Source organism: Lagenorhynchus albirostris, chromosome 9 (assembly GCF_949774975.1).
Source record: "Lagenorhynchus albirostris chromosome 9, mLagAlb1.1, whole genome shotgun sequence".
NCBI classification, from domain to species: Eukaryota; Metazoa; Chordata; class Mammalia; order Artiodactyla; family Delphinidae; genus Lagenorhynchus; species Lagenorhynchus albirostris.
The window spans coordinates 89,480,841-89,499,120 of record NC_083103.1 but is presented as its reverse complement, the minus strand read 5'-3'; the positions used below and the strand labels follow the sequence as shown (position 1 = coordinate 89,499,120).

The 18,280-nt window shown below is 42.3% G+C and overlaps 1 protein-coding gene across 9 annotated transcripts in view; it reads right to left on the bottom strand.

Moving 5' to 3' along the window:
* Positions 1–16,409, bottom strand: part of NCAM1 (neural cell adhesion molecule 1) — a 320,188-nt gene extending 303,779 nt beyond the window's left edge. For all 9 annotated transcript variants that reach the window (XM_060160402.1, XM_060160403.1, XM_060160411.1 and 6 more), the window contains exon 1: positions 16,212–16,409. In XM_060160402.1, coding sequence (XP_060016385.1) covers positions 16,212–16,263 — 52 coding nt within the window. In that variant the 5' untranslated portion in view covers positions 16,264–16,409. The remainder of the gene's footprint in view (positions 1–16,211) is intronic.
* Between the last annotated feature and the right edge of the window lie 1,871 nt (positions 16,410–18,280).

Below are 18,280 nucleotides of genomic sequence, written 5' to 3'. Positions count from 1 at the left end.
AGGTTGTCTGTGATAGCTATTCTCTTAATATTGAACAGGGCAGCAAAAATATAACAGAGTAATATATCGATTTACCTCCCAGAGACTTCAAAATTGTCTGGTGTAAATATCTCTAGAAAACCAAATAATAAATGATTATCCAGGTTTCTTATTTAGATACAAAACTACTCTCCAATACCTAAATCAATTAATGTGTGAAATCTTTATCTTCTAAAAAATAATGCCTAATAATGGCTGTGAAGAACTATAAACCATAAATATATTATTTTATGAGAAGGGAGGAAGGGGAATGAACGGTCTGCATGACCAGTTATCTTAATTGAGCCTGACCAGTAATTTAAATTCTGATTCCAAAACCAATTTAGCTGAAAATGACCTCAAACTGTAATCAAGGGCAGTTAATGGACTCATTTTCAATCTCTTATCTTCAAAGAATATCACACAATGTCCCTTTTTTGCTTCATTATGACAGATGGTTTTCTTGGATGAAAGTTTTAAATTTTAAACATGTCATGAGTAACTTTAAGTTACATACACAAAAGGGAAAATCTGAGAAAGGAATAAATAACTCTCGGTTATCTTTTTTCTGACACTTCAAGGTTGTCTTTGGTGTCATTCCACAGGAATAAATACTACAAATGTAACCAAAAACAGTTCAGAAAGTAGTTTAGAATTTTTTACGAAACTACTGAATTAATTCATCTTAGACAAACTACACAGAACATAGTAGTTATTCCGTAACTACTAAATTAAGTGAATGTTTCTGCTACCCAACAAGTCTGGGACACAGCCATTTGCAAATGTGTTCATGAAACTGCTCTTATTCTGGTTCGCAGCATCACTGCCAAGCCCATGTCTTTATATCCAAAAAAATGTGGGATCTCAGGCCACCCTGGCATCTTCTGAGGGCTCCTTAGTTCAGAAAAGGTTCTTCAACAATCTGAGACAGGCCCTAACTCCCTGAATTGTCAACTCCCTTGACGTTGCCTTAACATTCATCTTCTTAAGTCTTTGCCTTTGATGCACCCCTGGAGCCTTTACCTTTTCCTTTAAGAACTGTGCAAGCTTCTTCCAATCTCAAAAATTCCATACTAAACCATGTGAGATAAAAGATTTCAAAAATAGGCTTTGACTTGTACCAATTATGAACACTGAAAGAGACGGGTCACCCGAGGGTTCTCACAGTCTGCTCCAAAATTAAAACTCACAATTCCTCTCTTACCACACACCTTCTCACACCACTAACTTCAACCCAACACACACACACACACACATACCCCATAGGAGGGTTGCAGCCATTTATCTTATCTCCCATCCTGCACTCTTCCTCACGCCAGTAAAAGACTGCATTTTTATTAATGGAGAGTTAAATCACAGGGACTTTGCTCTTGGGGATACCAGGCATTGTTGAGGGCAGAATGCCCCACTGCAAACTGGAGGATTAAATGCAATCTTGACAACTGAATAAAATACCCCCAAACCATTTCTCCCACTCAGATTAGAGAAAAAGAACAGTCAGAAGACTTATATCCTATAATTTGCAAAATGTTGGATTCTCTTCAGCTGATCAGCACAAGACAAAACACAGGTACTAATGAGTGGATGCAGACGTCCCCCACCCAAGGGACCAGATCTCTGCAGAATCACTCTGCGGTGAAGCCCACCCACATGGAGCTTCCCCACAGCTTTTCAGTGTCTCACCCTTAATTACCCATAGACAGCCAGGGACCATTAGAATTTCAGAAATGAAATGAGACAATATGAAACACAGCAGAGATACTAAACCCAACAATAAAGAGGAATTCAAAGGAAAAAGAGACAATACAGGAAGCAGGAAAATTTTCTAAAACACTCAGCAATATAAAGATTATTGCATCAAGAAACAAGACGAGGGTGCTACCAAAGAACATCAAGACCACATAAAAGCTCTTAGAAATTTTTACTATATGCTTATATAGTTATGTGTTTTATATGGTATATATGTCAGCTGAATGTAAAATTCAATAGAAATATTGGCAAAAAACTGAGAAAACCTCCCAGAAAATAAGGGATGGGGCCTGGTGAGAAAAGAAATGAATAGTAAGAGATAGAAGATAAGAAAAGTCAGATAATCAATCCAATTTCTGAATAAGAGTTCCAGAAAAAGAAATTAAAAAGATATGAAAATAGCAAATAAATGAGGTAGGACCATTTCTCTGCACTGAATGACATGAATTTCCGGCTAAAATGGCCCACTGAGAATCTATCCCAATAAATGAAAACAGACCTACATCAAGGCACATCATAGTGAAATTTCAGAACACTATAAAGAAAAGATCCTAAAGTCTTCTATAGGAGAAATAAACAAGTTTCATACAAATTATCAGGAATTAGAATGCACTGGATTTCACAAATGCAACACAGAAATCTAGAAAACCTGGAGCAACACCTTCAAAACTCTCAGGGAAAACAATTTCCAATGTAGAGAATTATATATCAGGCAAATATAAATTAACTGCCACCAGCCTAGAAAACTTATAGTCTAGACTGAAAAAAAAGGGTTAGGTCTAGGATACATGTCTGAGAGGAAGAAAAAAAATAACCATGTTTTAACATATTGAGAGGGGATATATACTTCAGTTTGAGAACTTGACCATGAATTAATGATGGGTATGTAGAAAACTAAGCTAAAGAAAACTGAGGCCATAATAAACTCCAAAAAAATCCAGAAAACTGTAGAAGGAATAAAATCATAGCATACATCAAGGCTCAGCTGTGAAAAATAGTTACTTGGTCATAATAATGTAAACATTAAATATTGGTTTAACCAAAAATAGAAAAATTGCTATATTGGGAGGCCAAGGTAAAGGAAGTAGGAGGTGGTGGGCAGTGCGTACAGGAAAAAGTCAATAAATAATACCTGAGACTGAAAATTAAGAAAGTATAAATATGGAGATAAAAAATGTGGAAACAGCTAAAGGAGTAGAACGTGGTTACTTTAGGGGAGTCAAAATCAATGGTTGGAGGGGTAAGAAGGAGTAGAAAGGGTTGGGGAAGGGGACTAATGATTTTTGTTACAAGTCTTATAAAACTGACTGGTTTTTTTGTTTTTTGTTTTTTGTTTTTGTGGTACGCGGGCCTCTCACTGTTGTGGCCTCTCCCGTTGAGGAGCACGGGCTCCGGACGCGCAGGCTCAGCGGCCATGGCTCACGGGCCCAGCCGCTCCACGGCATGTGGGATCTTCCCGGACCGGGGCACGAACTCGTGTCCCCTGCATCGGCAGGCGGACTCTCAACCACTGCGCTACCAGGGAAGCCCAAAACTGACTTTTTAAACATGGACATTTCATTCTGCTAAAAGTAAAAAACTCGAGAGAGAAGGGAGGCATGACAACCAATTAAGTCCAATTGCTTGACTAGGTAGGATCTTTAATCTCAAGATATATTTAGTATAACTTAGCAGAGAAGAAACGAACTAGCTGACCCACCTTATCTTAATGGTAAATAAATAGCTATGGGCTTCAAGCCAAGCTGAGAAGCCAAAGAGTATAACGAAGTCACTTTATAAGAATGAAATATGAAATCTCCTTTGTCCTAAATCCTTGGGGATTAGAATGTGTCATGAGTAGATTTTCCAGATGAGTAACACTAACTACATTGCCTCTTTCATTCCAACTTGCCAGTGGTGAAGATAATGGTACCTATGTTTGTTTGATTTATTTTTCCAACTATATGGAAAAACAGTCTTAACTCCTTTAGCACCTAGTACAGAGCTGAACACTAAAGACACATGCTCAATAACTGTGTCCATACAATTGTTGCCTGCTGCTTGAAAATGAGGTTTAGTCATAAATAGGCATTATTTATACTACACTGTGTTAGAGACATTCCCTTGGCATTTGTGTTGTATAGGGCTTCCTTTTAAGCCAAATACTAAATGGCTAAGACTGACATGCTTTTTTGTGTTCTTGAGTCTGATTCATAATTTTTCCATCCATTCAAAGTTACTACATCTTCTTACCATCAGTGTACCTGTACCTAGTGGTCATGTTTCATTTGATTCTAATCTGAATCTAGGAATCTTTATAAATGTGGTAGAATCTAGGAAATTAATTAAGAATATATGGGCTCTTTGTGAATAAAGGTTTAAGGGCTTTTAGGGCTTCCCTATGAGTCAAGTGTGTACAATTCAGTGCATGGGCTTTGGGGATGTGTATTTTGGCTATCCAGAGGCTGAATTCCTTCACTTCTTCACTCTTTCCCTTAATTCTTCATTCTTCATGTTCCAAAAAATAAAGGTTGCCAGACAAATGATTTCCATATTAATCAAGTATCACCAGTAGGTTCTTTATCAGCAACCATTACTTCAAATATTATGGCTCCACCATTGACAGATTTAACATTAACTCTATGCAAATAGAAAATAGAATCTATATAAACCAATCTGTGTTTTAAACTTCCACTTTTCTCAAAATCAAGATGACTTTGCTTTCATGGAAGGTAAGGCAGCTAAGCAATCAGCCACAGCATTTCCAACTCAGTTGCAACTCATGGTGAGTTCAATGCTGAACTCAGAGGATGAAAAATAAATGGAAAATTTGTGATTCTAATTATAATCAATATCTAAGTCCAGCACTAACTGTACACCCCTTCACTGTGAACTTTAGCAGAAAGAAGGGAAATGGGGAAAAATGACTGAGTTTACTATGTGCCAGACAGTTGTATAAATTACCTCATTTTGTCCTCACAACAGCCCTTTTAGGTGGGTATTATTATCCCTGTCTCACACATAAATAAACTGAGTGTTGGAGAGATTAAATTACTGGATCAAGGCCATGGACAGCAGGAGAGCCACCTTTCAAAATCAAGTTTGATATAAAAGACCTACAGAGAGCGCCCTAAAATATGCACTGCCGCTAAAACACCAAAAAGAGATACTAAATTAAGAAAGGAAGATATTGGGAGTGGGTGGGGAGGAAGGTCCAAGAGGGAGGGGATATATATTTATACATATAGCTGATTCACTTCGTTGTACAGGAGAAACTAACACAACATTGTAAAGCAACTATACCCCAATTTAAGAAAAAGGAAGATAATTTATAACTATAACTTAAATCAAAGTGTTTGTATTGAATTTAGATCTTCTCTTGCTCAGGATAGCAGATCTTTAAGGTTTCCATTTGTGCCCTAAATCTAAACATCATACAGCAACTGCAGCTTAAGTGGTGATGGGCAGTCTCTCATGTGGACAGAATGGACACTTGCAGATGAAATATGAATAAAAGAACATTAGAAAAGTGGTCAATCTCAACCATTTCCACTCCTTTGCTGATCTGATCAAAGCAACGCATCCAATATGTGACAGGCAGAACAGACTTCAAAAGATTTTGCATGAAAAGTAATGACTAATGGGCATGGGATTTCTTTGGCAATAATAAAAATGTTTTGAAATTTTTTAAAAGGTAGGTGCATTGCCTCGCCAACCTCTTCTGGCTCTCTCCCTCAGTGTGCAGGTACATGTGCCCAGATGGCCCTCAGCTTAAAGCCTTCCCAACGAACACCTCTTCTCCCCTTCATTTTGGTCAAGTGCCCGGGATATCAGCTCTTACTCAGGCTTTGATTCTAAGAACTTGAATTTCACCATCCAGCTGAAATTATTCTAAGATCACCACTCTCCTCCAAATCCAAAGATGCTGCTTGAGTCTCATCCTCCTTATACTCTTACCCACCTCTTTTTTATTGCACTATTTGTTTTGCAATCTGAACATAAAGCTCATTAGAGAAAGCTCAGATAGTATAAAAATTAATCTTCTTCCAGTCTTAAGAAGTGAAAGAGATTTTTTAAAACAAAATTGGGATCATGCTTATAAATACTACTTGTTTCCAACTCTTCCACTTAACATTATCATCCTTCTCTTACCTAGGCATTCATACCACGAGGCTCTGGTTACCTTTTTTTGTTCAATATCACTTTCTAAATTATGGACAAGATACCATTCTAGATGCTACATAAATACAACAACATAAATACTTCAGGTGTGATAAAGACTCCACAATGTACATGTTCTAATTCATGGTGTTTTTCTCTCCACCAAAAGAGGATAAAAATATAGACTACTACGACTCTCAGTCTTCTTGGTCTCCTTAGCTGGGCTTCCTTGCAAACACCCAAGTAATGTACCTCATCCACGCTAAATCCTTCCTTTACAACCTCCTTCAGAGCTCACTTACACTGAGAAGAGTTCCAATCTCTCCTGGTGCACAGGTAATCTTTATCCTGCCTCGACAATCTTAGCCACATTTCTGGCTTTAAATGCCACCTGGTATTCCCAGTTGTCTTTTCTTTCTCCACTAGACAGTAAGCTCTCTTGCTATCAAGGAATTGTACTTGAGAGTTTTGGGGTTTTGTTTTACATCTGCAGCTAACAGATTTCGGAGATGCTCAGTAAGTATTTTCACTGTCACTACTTCTCTTCTCGTTCTCCCCCAAAACCCATTAAATCTCTATCCTGTCCCTTCTCTGCACTACAGATAGTTTTACCTTTTCTCTAGTCCTATATTCCTCCATCTATGAGGATTAGCTTTCTAACTTTTTTGACCTGAGTCATAACATGATATATGTTTTCCATCACAACCGGGTCAACAAAAGTTTAACAAAACAATACCTACCCTCACTACATAAGACATACTCTCTTTTCTATTCTATTCCATTCCTTCTTTCTTCCTTTTATTCCTTCCTTCTTTTTAATGCTAGTGGAAGCCAACTGAATAAATTTCACCACCCACGGCTGAAAAATACTGACCTGCATACAAGTTAAGACACTAGGATGCCCAAATTTTTTCTAAAACCTAATGCATATAAAACTGAGGTTATCCATCTTTCATCCAAGGTAACCCCTCTTCTCAATTCCCCGTCATACTGACAGTACCATGATTATTTCATTACCTTGGGTTTGTAGCTTAAAATTATTTCTCTCTCTCAGTCAGCTACCATTTTGGACCTAACATCTACCTCTTCTGGTTGATTTGTCATCTCCAACATGTCAGCTGTGTGTGTCCTTTTTCTCCTTATCCAAAGCCATTACAAGTGTATCTCTTCTTTAAAATATATCGCAGTTGGATTTCTTTAACAAGCCCCTCTGATATATAGAATTTAATTTTTATAAGACTTTTCAGCTACGCGTCTATTAATAAAAGGTAGAGTTGTGAAGTGTTTTGGTTTGCAGTGCATTCACATACGTTATTTTATTTGCTTCTCCTACTCAAATGAGGAAATTACAGTTCGAAGATATTAAGTGACTCACACAGATTCACTAGGCAGTTGGTGGCAGAGAGAAATCTTGAACCCAAATCTTTTTAATCTAAGCCCAACAGTTCATTTCCCCACATACACATCTTCCTACCCCATCAAGCAAAAGAATTTCATTAGACTTCACTGGCCTTCAGAGCGGCTTCAACTGGCTCTCCTATCTCCTGGCCTCTGGGTCCTCCATCATCTAGCTGATTTTTCATAATGCAGCAAAAATCCTTTTACCAACTCACGATTTTGTCCAGCCACTATAGTGGCTGCCGCATAAAACCAAAACTCCCCTTAAGGACTGCAACGATCTCTATTGATTTGCTCCTACTTAATTCTCTGCTGATTCCTAGCTGGCAACAAACACACAGCCTAGCACAGCAGACGTTCAATTGCTGTAGTTGACTATACTCTTAAATATTTTTTTAAATGATTTCTCTTACATCTCCAGCAGCACCCTCTCCTTTGCGCAGCATTTAAAATTTTAATAAGATTTGTCCCAATATCCAATCTGCTTTCACTGCTCTTCAATACCAATAATCCTCTAGCTAGATGCTTCTCTTCCTACAGAGAGCTGGGTCCTTCCTCCTCTGATTTATCCTTATGTCCCCGGAGCTTCAGATCAAGTACTAGCTCTGCCACATCTTTTTCCAAACATTTAAACCAACCAAGACAATTTTTGCCTTTCCGAACAATTCTCACAATTATTACCTGTCTCCTTCCTTCTAGGCACTTATTCACATAGTACCTTTCAGGATTAAGTGTTTGAACAAAGTAAGTGGTTTCTCCCCAGCCATCTGAAAGCCTCTGCAGGCCTGGTATAACTTGCTTAAATGTATTTTGTTTTTCCCCTCAGCCTCCAGCATAGAACTCTGCACATCACATTCACAGCACACCTGTTTAATAAAGGTTTCAAATAAAACCTCCATGCAGGATGAACCTTTTAAAAGAAGGTATAGGTATATTGAGTACCTACAGCATATTACCTGTTTTACATATGTGATTTTATTTAAGCTCACCAAAATCCGTAAGGGAGGTGTCATTTTCTCCATCTTACACAGGGGAAGCGGGCTCAGAAGGGCAGCACCTTGCAGAATGTCAGTGACAGTGACCTCAACCTAGACCTGTCAGACTCCAAAGCTCTTGATACTGCCCTCCACCTACCACTGCCCCCCTCACTTCCATCAGATCGGTCAGCCCAGAAGCCAAGCAAATTCACATTTGCTTGGCACGTATTCTAAGGCTATATGTATTCAAATTATCCTAACTTTAAAAAAGGATGAAATTCAGCCAACGAATGTTAAGTTATAGTCCCAGCTTCACCTGTGTAAGTCACTTACCCCTTCTTAGACTCAGTTTCTATTTCAAGACCTAACACAATCTGCCCTTAGAGAACTGGTTTTTCTCCTCACGTCTGGCCACTTCTCCCCAGGTACCCAACACTGTTCCCCAAACGTGACTGTATATATTCATATCTCCGTGTGTTGGTTCTGCTGAATCACCTCTTCTTCCTGTTCCATCCAGTGAAGGCAAACTGGTACCCCACGCCCAGCTCAAGGGAGCCCCAAGCAGAGTTAATTGCTTCCTTCCTTGTGCTCCAATGGCATTTAATCCATGTCTCTATTTGTAAGTAGAGTATGTCTCTCCCCAACACTAGATGGTAAGCTCTAGAAGCAGAGGCATATCTTACTTGACTTCATAACCCAAAACTGAGCACAATTCCTGAAACTATTTGACCATCACAAGGTTTCAGGAAGGTTCACTGAATTAAGGAAGTCAGGAATATTTGTCGTGATTCAATGTTTGTTAAGTAGTCAATCAACCGTGCCTTAAAACGAGAAGAGCGTCTGTCCTTCCTACTTCACAGAGAGTTCTTTAAACGTTACCTGCTCACTCACTCAACTACCCAAAGAAAGATTTCCCCCCCGATAATCTCTCATAGCACCCTTCTCCTTTCCTTAGTTTTTAATCAGAATATATAATTATAAAGATGTGTGTGAATTACTTTGCTAATGTCTATATTCCTCCACACTATTAGACTAGAAGCTCTACATAGGGATGATGTACGTTTAGGTAACAGGGATGATGTTATGTTTAGTCTACCACTGTATTCCTAGCACCCAACACCCAATAAGTGCTTGATAAATATTTACCGAATAAAAGATATGAAGATTAAAAGATATAATGCATATCAAACACTCTGTGAATTGTACAGTGATGATTAAGACACACTTACGGGGATTATATATTCAGTTTATTCCCTCTTTGATAGCTAAACCTTCAGTCTCTTCTCCAGTATCATATGCCTTTAGCTGGCAAACCTCTTCCTGCCTCACCAATAGGGCACATATGTTTGACTCATTTGAATAATAATATCAATTACCTTATTTTATTCCAGTTTGTAATTTACAAAAAATATCAACAGTGAGACATATTAAATCACCTCAGATCTCACCTAAGATATTCTATAAAATAAAGGTCAAATAGCTTTTTCTTTTCAAAAATAACTTTGATTTTGATACATGGTTCTAATGTTCAAAGCAGCGCACAACATTTACAAGGTACATGTTTAACACATTGGAACAATTAGCTTGTATTCTCAAGCGAGTGGGCCCAAGGAGACCAACACAGTTGCTATGGCAGGTCAGAAGTTTGCATGGGCTCCTCCGTTACACAGGGTCCTTCCAAGGCTCTGGGGGGGATGGGGACCTGATGACCTGTTCTAACGGTCGAAAGCAAGAGAGTACTGAATTTTCCTTAAAGAGGGCATTCAAAATTGTAGACCTTTTGGCCCCCATGAGACCCAGATGCATCCCTGTGCTAACGGCTTTCAACCTCATAAGGAGACCCCTTTCCCTCTGAAGTATTCATAAACCAACAAGACACGCAGGCATATTTAAAAACAGATTTTAAAAAAATCTAGTTCTCATCTTTGAAGTAGAGTTCCTATTACATTCTTTTTAAAGTCTGTCTAAAACAAGACCATTATGTCTGAATAATTATTTTTTCTAGACCCATATACATCCCTTTTTCTCCTTAATAAGCACAGCTCATGTGCATTCGAAAATATTCACAAGATCTCTACCAAGTAGGTGTTACGAATTTTCCCATTTCACAGAAGAGGAAACAAACGTAGAGAAGGGAACTGACTTGCCCAGGATCAAAGAGCTAATAAAGGATCCGTGTGCCTGGGATTTCACCCTAGGGCCCTAGGCCGCTGGCCACACTTAATCTCTAGGCTCTCTTACTCACAGGGTTCCTTGACAGCAGAAATTAGGTCATCACGGTGCTTTGTAATTCCCCACAGAGCTGATGATAAAAAGCTGGCATTCAACATATTTGATGAACTATTTAAGAGAATACCTATTGTAACCCAATCTCCAACAGTGTGATACCACTATGAATATTCCTAAATGGTGAGGTAATCAGATCTCTCAGGAATGATACAGGATGGAAAACAGGGCCAGATGTTGCCAGGGTTTGCAGCTCCAAATCAAAACTACTCAGGGAGAGTATCCAGTGGAATACAAGTTGTACAGAGGCCTTTCAAGTCATACCAGTGAGGCAATCTTTGAATTGAAAGGCAAGCATATTTACATATATCTGAGAGAAAACGAATGCCTAACAGGTTTATTAAAATCTTTTTTTAAATCAAAAACACACATACACAACATAGACCAAATGTCTTGTCCTTCTAGTATAGTTCTCTTTGAGTGATTGCCTGGAAGGTAAATTAATCCCGCAGGAAGGGAAAAGTGTGTCTACCTAACTGAAAACAGTGAACTCAGTGGCTGCATGCAGACGTGGCCTAACAGTGTGATACAATGAAAGTGCCCGAAAAGCCGCCATTTGGCACCCAGGCCAACATCAAAAGGCAAGGCCCCTAATGAGGATCTTCAGCCAAGAGACAGCATTTCAACACCATGAAATAAAAGAGTGTAATGGCACCACTGGCAACGCCAAATAATTTACGTCCCTCTACATCAGCAAATGGTCTTAAAGTTTGGCACCAAGAGGTAATAACAAAAAGGGCTAGAGTTGACGTGCCTCTGACCTTCGATTGACTTCGGCATTGCACTGCTCTACAGCAGTAAGTACATCTACCTGGATAATAGTTTCACTACATGTTTTTTTCATATGAAAAACTTGGGATCTCACAGAGACCTATTCACTAGGACTCGGAGAGGTCCTTGGGCATTCGCTCTTCCTAAGAGGCTGTCTCTGACAATATTGCTCAGAGACTCACCATTTGAAGAGATGTATAAAATTCTCCTCTGAATCGTATTATTTCTTCCTTTTTGACTAAAGGAATCTTAACCTTTAGTCTTCTTGATTCAAAGCTCAAAGAGCTATTATCATTACATGGCCTGTTGAGTCATGTTTTCAATTTCGTTTAATTTGTAACTCATTTTTAAGACTGGAAAAATGCTGCGTATAATTTCCTGTCACTTCTTTTAATGTTCCCAAAGTTTCTTAGCCTATATATCCGTTAGGTGACTAAACCGAAGAATCATCAGTTATGGAATTTACATTAAAATATTTATATTGACAGCATAAGACATGTGTGTACTCGGAAGCTCAATACTTAAATAGTGCAGGAGAGCCTTTTTAAAATGCCTTTGTCTCCTCCCAGGGTGATGGTTCCCAGACGACTGACGGGGGCAGGTGCCAGTCCCTTCTCTCCCCTCCCTGTCGATTGGTTCTGCTCTCCAGCACCACAAACCCGAGATCAGCAGGGAAAGTTCAAACCGTTCTTTAGCAACAGGTAGTCGATCACTTATTTTCCACCAAGACAGGAAGAACTGTCTGTAAAATATCTTTGGAGGTCTGCCAGCAGCACTGAAGTCCCTTTCAGTCTGGAAAGCAGCCCCAGTTCTGTAACTCTGAAGACCATAAACGTGGGGAATTCATCAAACTAATATTAAATAGAGGCTTTGTCGCCTTAAAAATTCAGTGCTTGGATCAGAAATTCCAAAGCCTGTATTTCAAGCAGTGTAAAGTTTACAAGATGCTGTCTGTAATTTACAAAACTGAGTTCTGCAGCAAATAAAAACGTCTGTCATGTCTAAAGATTAGTATTTGAATGACGAAATGGTGCTATTTTGAAAGGCAATTAAGATGTTGTTCCCTATTAAGAAAAAATATAGATTACTTACATTAAATGACATATTACCTATTTGAGGAAATCAATTAATGATAAATGTATTCCAAAGTAAAGCACTTATGCAAAACTCAGAATTCGGGGTTCCAGTGACTAATTTTTCTCTCTTCCTGCTGCCTTGACTAAGCACCTACAGTCCTTGCAAACAGCACACCCACACCATAATTTTTTTTTGGCAAACAATTAGTGCCTTAATTCTTGAACTATCAAGCTCGAGAAACAGTAACCACTTAAATCAACAAACCCTTAGTTTAATCAATCAGCATAGAGACTTGGATGAACCTCCTTTATTAAACATGCATATGTCCTGCTGTTTTCTGCTATTTTAATATTATTTTTTAAAAAACAGACCCTGGGTAAATGTATCTGGAAAGAAATCATCAAGTTCAGTGTGTTGGGGGAAGACAGGGGGAGCTTCTTGAAAACTGACTCTAAAAAACAATGTTAAGTGTTAGACTAATGAAAACTTAGCCCCAGTTGGCAGATCTTTAGAATCTTTGTAGTGGGAATAGCAACTCAAGAGCTATTAAACACGTGACAGGCCAAGCATCCACAATGTCTGGATTTTATTCTCTTTTCGTTTAATTCTGTTGAATTTTAAATAAAGTTTAGGTTATTTTCAATATTTTAAAATATGCTAATAGTTGTTGAAAGAAAATTAACTTTTCGGTTTTTGGACAGAGTTGTAAAAGGTTTCCCACATTCTTAAATATGGCTTTATTACATTCCGTTAAATTTTGTTCAGAAAGATACATTACTGATATTAAAATGAAAACCAGTGAAAAAATATAGCTCACCATAACTGTATTCATAGCGAACTCCGCTGAAACATACCTTAATTCGTTTAGTAAATGATATTATATATACTATAAATACAGTGCAAGCTAGCTTTTGGGTAGCAAATGTGTTCTTTGTTCTTAATCTGGTGCTACTTGTTAGAAAAGCAGTCCTGATCACTCCTTGACTCTTCCAAGTTAAACTGGCAGAGAGGATTATAAAATTATCAAATAAACGTATGACTTAACAACCATTCCAGATCATTCAATCAAACAATTTTTCCACAAAACATCTAAAACTGCAGTTAGAATAAACTCAAATTTGCTGTGTAATTCCACAACGTTTCACTTTATTCCTAAGGAGCAGAAGACACCAAAATGACAAAGGGGCAGCAGACCTGATTCCTTTGGTATATTAAGGTGAGCACACCTTACATCTAAATTTTCATGTGCGCCCAGTGGAGCAGAGACTGAGCAACCATTGTCCCTGGAGACAACAGAACACTGCAGGCCAAACAACAACAACAACAACAAAACGTATGTGTGTGTGTTTTCGTTTTTATTTTCGTCCTGATCCTTTGACTTGAACTCTACATTTTTTTTAAGCTATGGTAAAAACAATACTTTAATGGAAAATTATTTCTCTTTGGAAAACCACTCAACTTCTTTCTTTTGTTAAGCAACCTTGTATGTGTTTCCCGTTCTGCCTTCTTCCCATCCTCACGTTACTAGGGCCAGGAACGAGGACGCTTTCCTTCCAGAGAACACCGGTCAGAATGCCACCCTTGCCTGGGCAGCCTTGAATATCCAACCTGGAATTCCCTGGGGATCCCAACACCAAGGGTTACACACATCACGACGCTGGAAAGGACGTCTGGTCGATCCCCCCTAAAGGCCTACCAAAGATCAGGTCTCTACCGTTACGCCCCCATCTAGAAGAGAGGACATCCCAGACACACACCCCCGCGTGCAGTGCGGGGAAATCGCGCCCGGGAGTCCCACGGACACGATGGGAAAGGGCATGCCCAGGCGGGGGGGGCGGGATGCTGACCCGGGGACGGCCGGTACAGAGCGAGAAGCCAGCTGGGGTTGGCCGACCCCCCCTCCCCCTCCCCCTCACTGGGTTCCTCACCACCCCTGCCAAGGCCCCGCCCCCGGCCCGCCCAGAGCTTCGCCCCCTGCCCACTGGTCAGCGCACGCGTGTCGGTGCGCTCAGCCTCTGCGCCCTCCCAGGCAGCACGCTCCGGTCTGGACGGTTCCGCGGGCGTGTGTGTGCCAGAGGGGCGGGAGGGATGCTCCAAGTCGGCGTGAAGGAGGCACGAGTGGGGAAGCACGGGCGGGCCAGACCAGGAGACCTCCCGGTAACCACCTCGACTCCATTTTATCTCCTCGGAAACTGGGCAGGCTGGGGACCCCGCCGCAGGGCGGGGTTCCTCCCGGCGCGGGGCGAGAGAGACCGTTACGCTGGAGCACCGGGAGACTGTCCTGGCAGCTCCCGGCCGCCACCCGCGCCGAAATAAAAGCCTCTCGCGGCTTCCCGCCCAGCCAGCCTCTCTCTGATTGGTCGCCATGGGAGGGACCCGAGTTAGCTGGAGGTGGCGGCGGAGCGCGGCTCTCGTGCCGCCCGGGGAGGGGTCGCGTTGGGTGCTCCCCGGCCCGCCCCGCGCGCTCCCCCACCCAGGTTCGGCCGTCTAGGGCAGCTCTAGCGGCAACTGGCAGCGGCGGCCACAACACAGAGACCCCTCCGCCCGGCTTTCCTCGGGCGCTTCCCAGCACACGCCCCCCACCGAGAATGTCTGCCCACCCCACCCAGCTCTCTCCGGTTCCTGTTCCTTTTCTTCCCCCTCCCCGTCCGTCAGCTCCAAAATGCAAATCCTGGGGTGGGGCGGGGTGGGGTGGGGTGAGCAGCTGGAGGGAAGGGTGGGCACGCACTGAAGAATCTTCCAGGGAGGCCGGGATGGAAATACCCCAAATGAAATAAACCTCCCTCCCTGCCGCCAAGGTTTTATGGGCGGCGGCGCAGCCCCCGCCACCCGCGGCAGCATCACTACTGTCTTCTTCCCAGCTCCTATTGTTCGCACTTTGCCAGGGTCGGGAACCTCGCCCAAAGAAAGGAGACTGGGGCGAGGTGTTTCGGGCGGCTACCTGCCATTCTTCTCTCGCACCACGCAACATGGGGCTCGCGGTGCGTGTGAAGGCACACACGCGCACACACGCGCGCGCACACACACACCAGGCAGCCCCGATCACGCCCTCCTCGCCCTCCGCCCCTCCGCACTTCCTCCTGTCAAAACGCGGCGCTCGATCCTCCCATCCCTCTTGCTCCGGGCCGAGAGCAGGCTTTGCAACTAACCAGATATTTGGCAAATGAAAAACTAACGTCATACCGACGGGGGTGCAACAACGGCCACACAGCCCTGAAATTCTGCCCATTTCGCCCCATTTTTCAAACCGTTATTCGGCCGGGGCGGGGGCTAAAGGCGCAAAGGCGGCGAGCCCCACTTTATTAGACCCGGGGAAATAACGATCGGGGGCGGCTGCCCCGGCCTTATTGTTCAGTCTTCGCGGAACCGGGGCTGACAAGCCCCTTCCCCACAGAACCCGAGCCTGTGCGGCTGCACCACCGGACCGCGGCCTCCCCCGCTCCGCCGCCCGCCACCCGCCTTCGGGGATGGAGCGCTGCCCATCGCCGGCGCGGCCGCAGCGTCCCGGGAGCGGGCTGCTCCGCTCCCAGCGCAGCGGGCACACAAAGTGGGAAGGGCGGGCGAGCTGGAGGGGCGCCTGGCGCTCTCTACGCGGGGAGGCTGCCCCAGTCCAGGCAGCCCGGGAGGGTTCGGGTGGGCAGCAAGGGCGACGCGCTCCTTCCTCAGCTCAACGAAAATGACCACTCTTAGCATTCCATGTAAAACCACCCCAAATAACAGCGTTCCTCGGGGGGAGGAGTTGGGGGAGGGTGCAATTAACAAATCAAATTGCGAATATTAATTTTGAAAATGTACCTGCAGTTCCCAGGAAAAACAAAGTCCAGATGAAATCCTTAGTTTGCAGCATTGTAATGTGCTGGCCGGGAGGGATGTTCTTGCCGCGGTAAATTCTCTGCCCCCCCCTCCCTTGCAGCGAGTGTGGACGGCGGCAGAGCAACAGACCTAGGGGCAGACAATTGCCAGGCTGAGTATTATTATTTTTGCAGAATTGTTTCCTGCCAGCCGCTGCTGAGCTGCGTTCACGCGCTGATCGGAGAATGAGTGACAGTCCCAGCCTCAGCACATTCCCAACTCGGAGATCCTTGCGCTGGCCCGGGTTCGCTTTGATGGAACTGGGGATGGGAGCGGGGGGCGGGGGTGAGAACCTCACTGTGTCCTTCCACCACGCCGGCCACAAATAGTGCCGAACATCAAGGAGGTAAGAGAGACAGGGGAGGCAGCTGCGGCCGCCTGCAAAACCCGGCGTGGAACTGCCGGAGGAGTCGGGATCTTTCACAGGCAGTCTTCCAGGCAGAACTGGGATTTCTTCTTTTCACACTTCTCGCCTGTGCCTCCGCGGTCCTTGCTGCCATCCAGCCTTCCTTAATCTGGAAGGTAGGATACTTTAATAACTAGTAAATAATAAAAGTAAAATTTTGGGTTTGTGTAGGGTTTCAAAGTTGTCGAATCCTTCATTTAGATCCTAAGATCCTCGAATTATAAGGATAGCCTAGGACTTGGTTGTTTTAAGTGCAGGAAATTAGAAATTTGGAGAAGAAGGGGGATTGCTGTTGTTGGGTTTTGTTTGTTAATTTGTTTGTTTGTTTGTTTGTTTTATACTGGGTATGAAGTGTGCTCTCCCACAGAGAGGCAGCAGATCTCAGGGGAAGGAGGTGGGAAGCAACTTAAGTTAGAAGGAAAACGCAGATGTTTAGAAGGGATTTTCAGAAATAACTACAGGAAAATGTTTTCTTGTTTATAAATGCTGGAATCTGTGGCCTCTTTATAAAGATAACCAAGATTTTTTATGTAGGTTTTATGGTATAGGCACAATATTAAATAATATTTTCTTACAAGGGCATACAACCTCAATTCTTAAAGATTTTAATATAGAATATCACTGAGGTACCAACGCAAAGAGTTTCAATGAATCTTCCAGCTGTTATTTTAAACAGAAGAGGGTGGGGGAGCAAGGTGAAAATAAACATGTTTCAGCACCTGAGCAAGGTTTGAGTGTTTACGGAACAAAAGGTGAGGCAGAAAAAGGAGCTCACGGTGTCCTAGATGCTGGACTAGCCTACTAGCCTAGCACCGTGAAACCCTCCCAGAGGAAGGCTGCCTGTCTATGTTCAAAGCACCAATGCACCAACATCACCATGCACTCCATTTTTCTTTAAAGGTCAGACTCTCCACTGCTGTATCACTCTTTAAAAACCCATTCTCTGCTGGCTAACCAGCCCGTTACTGGAGAGGCTGGCACCCCTCCCCCTCCCCTCCTGTATACTAAACCCAGGTGGGCCAAACCAACAGGCTGAAATACAGGCGCCCCTGAAAAGTACTTCCTGCCCCAAATCTATCTTTCACAACATTTATTTTTGTAATATTTCCCTCATACCGACGATAAATAATTTTAAAATACAGAGAAGTAGAAAGAATCCCACAGATTCCAGAGATACCCACAGATTTTCTAAGTCTTCTGTGTATGCATATGATTTTTATCACTGACATAGTGTAGCAGCGCCTAACGTCTCATTATAAGCATTTTTCCAGTTTGTTAAAGAGTCCTTTGAAATCTTTTATAGCTATGTAGTATTTCTTCATATTGAGGGCTCTTCAATGGTTTCTCCACTGTTGGATATTTGGATTGTTTCCAGAGTTTAATAATATCAGTAATGTTTTTTGAACATCTTTTAGTAAGTATTATTGAACAACCACTGTATTTAGTCCTGTGCTGCATACAGTGAATTATATAGTTGTTGTTGTTGTTTTTAATGGTTGCTGTATTTAGCATATTTGGCTTCAGACATGAGGTCCTGCTAACATGTAAAATTGCCACATTGGCCTGGTAAATGTAAGTGGGTAAATATATTAGACTCTTTGCTAAG